Source organism: Crinia signifera, chromosome 19 (genome assembly GCF_055691185.1).
Source record: "Crinia signifera chromosome 19, ASM5569118v1, whole genome shotgun sequence".
NCBI lineage: Eukaryota > Metazoa > Chordata > Amphibia > Anura > Myobatrachidae > Crinia > Crinia signifera.
In genome coordinates this window covers 91027802-91039905 of record NC_139226.1, presented here as the reverse complement: position 1 = coordinate 91039905, position 12104 = coordinate 91027802, and the positions used below count along the sequence as shown (strand labels likewise).

At 39.8% G+C, this 12104-nt stretch overlaps 1 protein-coding gene across 1 annotated transcript in view; it reads left to right on the top strand.

Moving 5' to 3' along the window:
• Nucleotides 1–9312, top strand: part of LOC146041894 (nicotinamide N-methyltransferase-like) — a 32380-nt gene extending 23068 nt beyond the window's left edge. Inside the window, exons 2-4 of the mRNA XM_083161754.1 lie at nt 2799–2983; nt 6341–6536; nt 8179–9312. Of these exons, the coding sequence (XP_083017880.1) occupies nt 2833–2983; nt 6341–6536; nt 8179–8608 (777 nt within the window). The 5' untranslated portion in view covers nt 2799–2832 and the 3' untranslated portion in view covers nt 8609–9312. The remainder of the gene's footprint in view (nt 1–2798; nt 2984–6340; nt 6537–8178) is intronic.
• The last annotated feature ends 2792 nt before the right edge of the window (nt 9313–12104 follow it).

Genomic DNA, 12104 nt, shown 5'->3' with positions numbered 1-12104 from the left:
ATAGAGAGGATGACAGGATCGAGGAGGACCATCCTGCAGCTTTAAAGGCGTTGGTCAGACCTGCGGAGAAGAGAACCCGCCCACCTTGAGCTGTTGCGGAGAAGTATCAGGCGCGGTAAGTTGATACAAAAACCATTACCCTGTTATGCTACCAATTGCATGCTAAAAGTATGATACAGTAAAAAGTTGTCACCTGTACTATGACTATGTATATTGATGTATGTATGTGTGTGTATGTCTGTCAGTGTAAGTGTCTATTGTTCTAAAGTTCCAGGATGTGTGATAGTTTATTTGTGAATGTACAATGCTAATGAGAATACATTTTTTCATTCCCAAACCATTCACAAAATACATATTTCTGGTGCGGAACAAAACACAGCACGCCAACGCAGACGCCTCCCCAGTGTGACACAGCAAGAAGATGTGGGGCCTCAACATGACCCAAGCTCATCCAACCCACCTCCAAACACCGAAGTGGAGATAGCACCCACCCCAAACCTTGTTCCCTACACTCCATCCCCACAGTCCACCAGTAGCCACACCCAAGATGAGGGTACACAAACTGAACCCCAGCCAGGATTGTCATCTGCTGGCGAGGTGGAATGTAAGTACTATTTGTTACTACTTATGGATGTCTGTGTATGCATATGTGTTGTTCTGTATGTGGCTCTGTGTGTGTCATGACCTACATGTATATGTAGTTGCGTAGTTCATTTCATTTAGTGTTTCTCTATCAATTGCAGTTGGAACACAAAGAAGGCAGGCCTGTTTGGTAATGCTGCGGGATGTGGCAGTACATGTGAGGGATGCAGCTTGCTGTCTTGCTGCATTGATGAAACTTGTTCAGAATTAATGTTTTTTTTTTTTGGTTTTGTTTTTTGACATTACACATGTCACAATTGTGACAATGACAAAATAAATCTGTTATATTTCACATTTATGGTTAGAGCGAGATTGGGGTGGAAATGTAAACATATGAGTCAGATGACCTGTTTGCAGGATATCTAAAAGATATAACTTGTACTAGCAATGTATAATACTTGTAACACATAGAATATAAAGGTGCATGTTGATTTTTACAACCTGGTTTAACAGACAACATAAATTGTTTACAATATTTAACAATTACAGTGCAAAATAATGTAGGTAGAGTAGTTGAGCAGCACAATCACGAGCCATTCCGTTAAAGTGAAATGTGCCTGTTGTATTTGTTTGGGAAATTTAGTATTGATTCCAATTAACTGCATTAATTGTTGAACCTGATGTCAATCATTGATGTTTGCCTAATTGCGTGTTGCGTGCGTTTGTTTATGCCGTGAGCAGACAAGCGGGACCAGAGCATGCTCGTTCGCAGAGTTTGTTGTATGTGTGTATGTAAATAGGGTTGTGCGTGTGAACTGTTTTATGTGCTAGCAATGGAAGGCAACTCCCCTTTTGGTATGTTTGCGTGCGAATGAATTAGCAAGGACTATAGGCGTGATTAAGGCGGATGCGTGCGTGCAGAGAAATCTTGTATGGATGCTTGCGTATGTGCATGCGAATGACTGAATCTGAATGAGGGCCATTGTTTTCAATGTTGTATTTATACGTTTGTCTCCCAACCTTCTTATATTTTTATTACTCATATTATTTACGATAATTGATTAAGTGATTGATTGCCTATTGAAGGACAGACTGTTTATTAGCAGGGACATTTATAACAGTAGCTGCCTCACCATCAGTCACCTTTGAGAAAGCTACAGAAGGTAGTGAAACGCGTCAGTGTCACTGCTTCACTCCCAGGACCAAGTTTTACACCTAAGGAGCTGACCATCATCCACCGTTGCTCACTATTCATGAATTGGTTCAATTGCTGCCACGACCAGCCTTGATCTCAAACATCGGCATCCCCCTTCTCTGGATATCCAGACCTAATCCATCTGCAGCCACCCTTGAGTGAGGACGCTTGGTTCCAGTATTTGGGTTCACTAGGACACAATCCATCCAGCAGTTTCGTATTGGACACCATACAACTAGAGAGGATTTTGGTACCCATCACAGGGGACATAACCATAATATCTACAGCAGTAGTAACACAGCAATTTATGGTGAAATGCACTTACTTGGTCATTTGACTCTTTCCAATATACAACCTGTTTGCTCCATCATCATAACACCTGCGAGTGAGGCTTTCCAAATATTTTCTTTTATTTATTTTATTCTGTATTTCATACAATTTTAAAGTGGCTTAATCATGTATACTCCGTAAGTTTTGCATTATAACATTTACCTTGTTTTTTTTTGCTTTTTTATTGTATCAGTAGCGCTACTATCTTCTTTCATTTTCTTTTTGGTAAATTCCTATAGGGATTGACTACCCCTACTCCCTAGCAGCTGCTCATTGGGAATCAGCTCACATCATAGGTGCCCAAATTTATTCTTAATTGAAAAAAACCTGTTCTTTTATGCAACAACTCCTATATGTGCACTAATAAGGATCACGAGCTGCTTAGCATGTACTGTAGAATGCATAATGTATCAGGATCATAGCCCATAGCAATGCTGCACAACGAAACTCAAACACAGGATTAATTTGTATTCCTAATATGTTTATACCTGGGGCAAAGTAGCTGTGTTATATCTTTAATGAACATTTTTTATATTAACAACAAGTTTCATATGATAATGCAATGATTCAACTTTACCTGTTTATAATTCTTTACATTAGTTATTTTTGCTTGCAATTAATTAGTTTTTTTATGTAATGTTTAATGTATGTTCATATTGCTCAATAAAACCTATTTATATCTTCTGTTCAGCCTCATTAGTATCATCGGACTCTACTGCGTCAGGATGGATACCGGCAATGTTAAGAACTATCATGAACAGGAGTATGATGCAAAAGCTTTAACGGATAGATATTTCTCACCTACTACTGACAAGCAACTGTTTAATGCAACTGCAATATTCCTTATGAAACAGCTTCAGACACTTAAGACTACAGGTAAGTAGATGTATTGAATTACAGTATGTCCGTCTTTAACCATATACAGTATGTCTGATATATAAGAGTAGTCTGTGTAGTGTGGTCAATACCTTGTTCTACTTCACTGTTGGATGTGGTATGGGTCATTGGGTCGACCAACCAAATGACGACACACTGATGGTCAACATTGCTTAGGTAGACACCTGAAATAGGTCAACATACCTAAGGTTGACATTGGTGGAAGGTCGACACAAGCATTAGATCCTCAATGGCTAGGTTAACAATCAAAAGGTCAACATAGGTTTTTCACTTTTTATGAGTTGACATGTGCTGACAGGCAATACTTCATCCCCTACCATCAACTAGGGTGTGGAGGGAGAATATAATAGTGTACCAAGTGTACCATCTTGGAAATTGTGACAGAAAGTTTATTAAGTAGAAGCAAAGCATAACGGGGGAAATTTACTAAGATGGGAGTTTTATTTCTTATGGGTTGTTGCTATGGGCAACCAACCAGATTATATATATATATATATATATATATATATATATATATATATATATATATATATATATATAGGCAGCAAAAGAGAAGAAAAAGGTGCGCTCCATAGTGCATTAAAAGAGACAATTTATTGAGGAAATAAAACAATTCCCAGGTACAGCAAGATAAAAGCCTCGTACCAAATTGTAAAGCTCTGTGGACTGGCTACCACATGACATGTACATACGATCCAAGGCAATACTGCTCACAGGTCCGGACCCTCTGGAACTCCCCTCCGGACCCTCTGGAACAGGTCCGGACCCTCTGGGCGCCCTCTGACGAAGTCTTTGTGACGAAACGCGTCAGGGCGTGGCTTACGTCGCTCACCTATCTCACTACCTCCTGTGTCGTTCTACTCTGGTGGCTTCCCCCGTCCTCTGCACGGCAAACCAGCCTGGCAGCGTTCTGAAGGGAGTTCCAGAGGGTCCGGACCTGTGAGCAGTTTTGCCTTGGATTGTATGTACATGTTATGTGGTAGCCAGTCCACAGAGCTTTACAATTTGGTACGATGCTTTTATCTTGTTGTACCCGGGAATTGTTTTATTTCCTCAATAAATTGTCTCTTTTAATGCACTATGGAGCGCACCTTTTTCTTCTCTTTTGCTGCCTAGAAATCTCCTCTGTGGATACCAGAGGCTCCTTGTTGGAAAAAGGTTGTTGCAGGGACGCATTGGTCCTTATTGTGTTTGAAAAAACCCCAAGTGAATTGCCTGGAGGTTCCTTTTATACTGGACTCATATACCTTTATGTGGCGCATGGTTTACCTTTTGTGGAAAAAAAAAAAATATATATATATATATATATATATATATATATATATATATATATGGAAAGCTGGATACATACAGTGCGCAATAAGTGAAGGTAATTTTTAGGGATTAAATATTCCCAGAGTCTCTGAAAAGAGTCCAACTCCTGTGCCTCTTTGAATGCACTTAGATCCTTAATCCGGCAGCTCTGTTTTCCTGTGTCCAAACAGGTAGGTAGATCTAAAATCAGAGTAAGAACAGGCGCTCCATAGTGCAGATAAAAGATATATTTATTGAAGACAGGGTAACATGTATAGGGATAGGGTCACAAACCTAAACAGGCGGTATAGGGTACCGCAGACACAATCAGCATGCATTTGGTCCCCGGCACCGTTTAATCCTTGGCGCTGCTTCCACCACGGACTCCTTAGTTCTTACTGACGTCGCTAGGCCACGCTCCAACGCGCTTCGTCATCGACTTCGTCAGAGGGCTGGCCTAGCGACGGTCAGTTGCCTCTTTTATCCTCCACCAGTATACACAGGTGTCGGTGATTGCAATTTGTTTAAATTAATAGCATTCAAGGAGCTTTGCCACACAGCTTACTATAAGCCTTATCTTGTACATACAAACATATCATACATGTATTAACAATAATCCATTAAAAATACATACATATTTATAAAAAATACAACTCAATGAAAATGAGTACAATAAGAACCATTTGGTACATTAAATAGGTATACATGTTGCACACTTATTAAAAAATATATAAAACAATGTTTGTAAAACTGAGCACACTTTAACACATTCAAATATACATATATTCTTAGAGTGAATTCACATTCTTAAAGTGAAGGGGACCGATTTTCTTTCCACCCTCATAGGTGTCTGTACACACTCTCCAATTTAGACTTTGGAGAGATTTCTATAAAACATTCCCCAATCTACAAAAGAAGAAACTCAATATGATAACTTTTTCAAAACATTTTAAAATTTTATAGAATTATAGCGGTGTTCCCCGGGTGCCGCTTTTGTATACAGTTGCAAACAGGTTTTTCTTTAAGAAATATATGCGAAATATTCCTCAAAGAATACCAGTTAAATTATCCCAAAGAATACGAAGATTTCCTTAACAATTAACAGAGAGATTTTCCTAAAGGGTGTCTAAAATACACATTGTATCACTACTTGTTTCTCTCTCTATATGTACATGTGGACTCCCGTCATTTTAACAGGAACATGCAAACTGTTAACATATTGCAAATCTCATGAAATGAATAGATGACTGGATTCGGTAAAACCAAGTAAAGACCCCGGTAGGAATGGCAATATTTTCAGTGTGGGTCAGCCTAGGAATGGAGTGATCTCCAATCCCTCGTTTAAACCACTTGGTGATAGAGTTGCCAAGTGATACATCCACCATGACTCCCTTTTCAGTAACTGTTTCTCCCGGTCACCCCCTCTAATATCCAAATTCACCACCTCTAAGCCAACAAATCTGATACCTCCTGGTTCCCCATTTTGGCATGTTAAAAAATGTCTGGGTACACTATGATTTTTTATTTTATTCTTTATATTCCTAAAGTGTTCTAGAATACGAATTTTTAGTGCCCTCTTCGTTTGTCCGACATATCTTTTGCCACAGGGGCAACTCAGGAGGTATATTACATGGGTTGTATTACAATTAATGGGACCCTATCCCTATACATGTTACCCTGTCTTCAATAAATATATCTTTTATCTGCACTATGGAGCGCCTGTTCTTACTCTGATTATATATATATATATATATATATATATATATATATATATATATATATATATATAATTTTCTAGTAGGTGCAAAATAAATAAGAAGTAGATTCTGATTGGTTGCCTATAACAACATCCCATGTGAAATAGAACTCCCATCTTAGTAAATTCCCCCAACATTTCTCCCTCAGGACCCCCTGCTAAGCTAAGGTAAATGAAAACATTATGAAAATCAAAGATTATTACAATGCCAATTTTATTTATTTTGTAACAAAAATGAATGTTTTTGTTCTCATATTCTTATTTTTGTATTTTTTTGTATTTTTAAGGAGATGTCGTGATTGATTTTACAACTGGACCTAACATTTTCCACTTGTTGACAATCTGTGAAGATTTTAATGAAATTACTGTTCTCAAAGTACAGGATGTCATCATTAAGGAAATGGAGAAATGGGTAAATAAAGAAGAAAAAGTTTATGACTGGAAAGAGCTCTCAGAGAGTTTTCCTGAACTGGGAAGTGACTGGTAAGTGCATGCTCTGTGATTAGGGCACCACATGGTGCACAAACTTCTGACTAATATATTATACAGTAAGTAAGAGAAAGTTATGAGCGTGTTTACACATACACACACTCACACACACACACTGTATAATATATTATTGGAGAGTTTCTTGACTCCTCAATCGCCTTCACACCACACATTCAGCCAGGGCCATCTTAACAGCAGTGTGGGCCCCTGGGCAAAGCAATGCACCGGGCCCTTACCCATTCTCCCCTCCTAGGGGTGGGGGGTGCTATAAGCAGCAGCTTTGATGTCCCACTGGTGGCAGGGGGTGCTCTATCTTCCCTTTAACATGTAGGACCTGGAGCAGTAACTTCTGCTAATTACTCCTTTACTGCACAGGTGGTGGGAGGGTGAACACTAACGTGTGGAAGGGGGCACTAAGCTGAATGAAGGGTCCCTTGTAAATGACTTCCAGGGAGGTAGGGGGTGTTCTATATGCAGGGGAGGGTTGGATAATGGAGTGGGCTTAATATTCGTCATTTTCCGGTGGAAGGGCAGCTTGTACACCTGGGGCCCCTGGGCAAGTGCCCATTAAGCCCATACGAAAAGACGGCCCTGCATTCAGCACCTCTCACAAAACTGCCATTTTTTTCTCAAAAATATTTTCAGGATCAGATCCTTTCTCACCTGGGATTATCCACTCTCTGGTCATCTCCAGACTGGACTACTTTAATCTCCTTCTATGTGGAATCCCTGACTAATGACTCTCTCTGCTCCAATCTATCCTCCCCAGGACTAACAAAAAAGTCAGGGCTCCCCATCCCCTTTTTGAACTCCTGGTGTGCTTAATGAGGCCTTTGGTGTCTGTAGTACTGGCCGCACCTGATAGATACCTGTCCTGGGCCCCCGGTCTGGTCTGGGCCCAGGACTGGAGTCACAGCAGTCCCCCCTTGCTTGCAAGGATACACTTGACACCTTCCACTGGCACAGTGGGGGGACCCATTCCACTATGTATCCTAATCTCTTAAAATGCTACTATTTCTTTAGAACTTAGGGGCAGATTTATTAAGCTTGGAGAAGAGATAAACTAGAGATAAAGCGAAGAAAAGGTAAAAGGAGATAAAGCACCGGCCAATCAGCTGTGTTTTAAAAAGACAGTTGGGAGCTGATTGGCTGTGCTTTATCTCCTTTTACCTTTTCTCCGCTTTATCTCCAGTTTATCTCTTCTCCAAGCTTAATAAATCTGCCCCTTAATGTCTACAATTTCCTGTGAGGCCTGGTGCATTAATATTACAAATGAAAACTCAAACTACAAAAATCTCTCTCTAAAATGTTAATTGTGTCTGGGACTCAAAATAAGAGCAACCTTATAAATTGCATCAATTTATAATATTTTCATCCACAAATGTAGTGTAGAAAGTGTATTTCTAGTACAATTTTATGTAAATGAAATTGTTCGCAGGACAAAAACAAAACAATGAATACCAACAACCCTTAAATCAGCAAAAACAATATTAGATCAGATATCTAACAGATTAACTCACATAAAAGCATACCTTCTTGTAATAATAATTTTGCAATAATAATAATGCACTGTATAAATGCATAATGTTTTATATAAGTGTCTTTTAATTACACTTTTATCTCTTTTTTTTTCCAGGGAAAAGTGGTCGGAAAAGGAAGACATTCTAAGAGGAAAAATTAAATACATTAAATTATGTAATCTTGACAAAGATAACCCCACAGATCCCTTTGTATTGGAGAGAGCTGACTGTGTACTAAGTGCATACTTATTACAAAATATTAGCAAGGATAAAGATTCTTTCTGCAAATATTTAAAAAAATTATCCTCCTTCATAAAAGTGGGCGGCCGTCTAATACTGATTGGCTCCTTTAATGGAAAGTATTTTAGAGTTGGAGACAGTACATTCAATATCTTAACAATTGATGAGGACTTTTTAAGAAAGGCTGTTGCAGATGCCGGACTTAACGTAGAATATCTTCAGACATCAGAGAGCACAATAAACAGTGATATTATAAAATATGGCAATAGTTTCTGTCTTAGGGCTCTCAAAGAGACAGAAGAATAGTAAAAAATCAAAACATGAGTTTGAGGTCATTTTATGATTAGACCACAAAAAAAAAAAAAATACACATGAGCAAGAAAATGTCTGGAATGGAGAAAGTTTTAAGTTTTTAAGACCGGTAAAATTTTATCAAAAATTCATAAATAATTAAAGAGAAACTAAGGTTTGGATATTATAAAACCACAGTAATGATAATATCTAATAAATGGACAGTAAAATTGACAATTATAATGTTAGTTATATTGTGAAATGCAAAATGTAAATGTCGTAACCTAAAATTTAAATGTTAGATTTCGAGATTGTAAGCTTTATAGGCAAGAACTTTACATAATTTAATCAGCCAGTATTTTATGTTGTAGTGTGATTACTGATTATTTGCTTCTGATCTCAATATAATTACATAAAATGATCAAGCCTTACAAATATCTAATTTCTAATTAAATGACACCAAAATCAGGTCCTTGGGTCACCTCATTTGTAATGTTTTCAGTACATTAAAATGTTGTGCATATTGGAGCCAAGTAGTTTTAGAGTGATATATACCAGCAGATGCTCAATCAGTTTAGTGATATCACTCAGGTGCGCGAAAGTGTATCCGGTTGATAGATCTACATTGTCTGGATAGACAATCAGTAGGTTGACATTGACCAAAAGTCGACATGCAACAGGTCGAAAGGGCCAAAAGGATGACAGGGTCTACATGGTGAAAGGTCGGCATTTAAAAGGTTGACATTCAAAAGGTTTACATGTTTTTTTTCCACAATTTTTAAACTTTTTTGGACTTTTTCATACTTCAACCACGGCTGTTTGTAGGCAATTGTCTCCCAGTGCGAACAAATAAAAATGGACCCTCCCCATACATAATTTGGGGCATGCACCGTAAAAGGGGTGTAGCTAAATATAGGGTGTGTGGCCTTGTTATACTGGGTGTGGATTAGCAGAAAAACAAGCCGTAATGCCCCTTACACAATATGCCACACACCGTAATGCCCATTACACATTATGTCCCAAAGCTTAATGCCCATTATACATTATGCCCCACAGCAAAATGCCCACTACACATTACGTCCATTATGCATTATGCCCCACAGCTTAATGCCCATTACACATTTTGCCCATTTTGCATTATGCCACACACCAAAATGCCCATTATGCATTTTGCCACAGAAGTGACACTTACCTACATGGTAGTTGCCAGTACTTACATTCTCATTGCCATGAGGATATCCTGCTTGTTCCCATAAAATGATGACATACTCATTGCCCAGGGTAGATTCCAGTGCCCGGTGGTAAGGGTTTACATGCTCTTTGCCTGGCCCCAGGGGTTTACTGGCGCACTGTACTTAAAATAAAATAAAAATGGAGGATCATGGCTTCCAGGAGCTCCCCTCCGCCAGGAGCTGGCAGAGAGGGAGGACACATAGTAAAGGAAGGACTGAGGGGGACAGGGGCACTGGGTGAGACGAGGGATGCAGGGTGAGAGAGAAGGATGCAGGGTGCAAGAGCAAGCAAAAAAATTTTGTGGAAAGTGTGATTCTTATTAAAGAATCAGTAATAGTCACTGTCATATTTAGTCCAAAATGTGTGCTTTGTAAATGTATAACACAGCTTAAAGTTTTCTACACAGGACTTTAAAACCATATGTGGCAGCTGCTGCTGTAGCGCTATCTCCTCCCTAAGGCCCTTATTCTGGTTGGTGCGGCCGGAGCCGCACACGGTGCTCCGGCCGCACAAACCAATCCCCGCCCACGAGACGGATCGCCACGGCCGTCCGTACACGGACGGCTGGCGATCCGCATAAAAATGGTGGGGCGTACGCCTCCACCATGGTGGGAGCTGCCCCCTGCATTCGATGGTCGTCGACCATCGAAGGCAGGGCCGCACGCCACAGCAGCTCCCGCAAGCTGAGACCACACGGACAATCGTCCGTGTGATAGCTTGTATGGGGGCTGAGAGCTGACATCCGGCGACGTCAGCTTTCCGCCCCCATCAGTGGCGTCATACCCTGATTAGCATGCATACGCCCCGCGTTTGCATGGGAACGCCCATGAAACGCGGGGCGTATACATAGGGAAATGAGGGTATGAAGCCCCTCACGCCCCTATACGCCCCCTTTGCGGCGGACGAAATACGTCTGCGGCGAATGGGGCTGCACATGCGCAGATTGACCTCTGCGCATGTGCAGACTCAAAACATCGGCGGTACGGCCGCACGCGGGCCGTACCGTCCGATACAGAATAAGGGCCTAAATTATCTGTAGAAAGTATGGCTCCTATCTAGAGAAACAGCAAAGGTTACTTTCAATGATGATCAAAAATATGTGCTCCTGATGTATTAGCAACAATATATAACGTATAACACAGCTTAAGTTTTCTGCACAAGATTTTTACAATCTTTTTTACATAACAAGTCGACACTGACTGCATGTCGACCATTGTGCCTAAGGCTAAAAACTGTATATACATATAATTAGTGATTGCAATTGTTTCAGTGAGTTAATCAACATAGAAAAAGTTTGCATAAATAACTGTCTAGAAACAAATTGTTGATGTGATTTGTGGTTATACTAGCAGCAAGATACAACTTTCGAATATTGGGTAACTATGTACACAGACCTGAGAATATATTGAATATATATAAAACAAACTTTTTCTCATTCATAAAATCGACACATGTCAACTACTGTGTTCAAAAACAAAATTGAATGTAATGTTTAAAGCTGCACCTTAAAAAGAAGTCTTTACTGCAGGATATTTATATGCCTCAGAAAAACACTTTCTTTGTTGAAAATAAAAGCCGACACTGTTTGCATGTCGACCATTATGTCTGAGTGATTATGACTCAGATATAACATACACGTATCAATCCACAATTGTGTTGAAAAGAAGCATCACTCTGTTCAGATATAATCTATAAACTTTCTTTACTCAGTAGTCTCTCTCATTCTGACAGGAACAGACGCATGCCCTGCAAATGCACTAGCATCAGGCCTAGCGTCTGCTACCAATTGTCAGAACAGCAGAGGACCGCTACCTATGTTTTTCTGTTTGGGTGACACCAGCCGATATCTCTCATCTGACATTCTATGTGTGGAATATAACAAATGCCAGACAGCAGAATAAAGGTCTGTGAGAATATCCCAAACCTCTTTATCTCCTGAAGAGGTGCATACGCTCCCTTTTTGAACTCCTCTATTACAATCGTGGTTCAGTGTAACCTGTTTGGGCCAAACCAGCCGTTTGTACTCTCTGCACTGCATTTATTGCAACAGGGACAATCTGAGCAGGATTATTTTGGTCCAAGGAGAATTATCACACCACTTTATACCTATACCTTAGTGCACATAGGACGGAGGGATCTAACTCTTACCCGGTATCTGATGTAATCTTACATGATACTGGAGAGGAGAAAGGACCCAGCACAAGAGAAAGTGCACCTTTCCCCTGTTCTTTCTATATACCAACCAAATTGAAACATTGTATGAAACACACAGAATTTT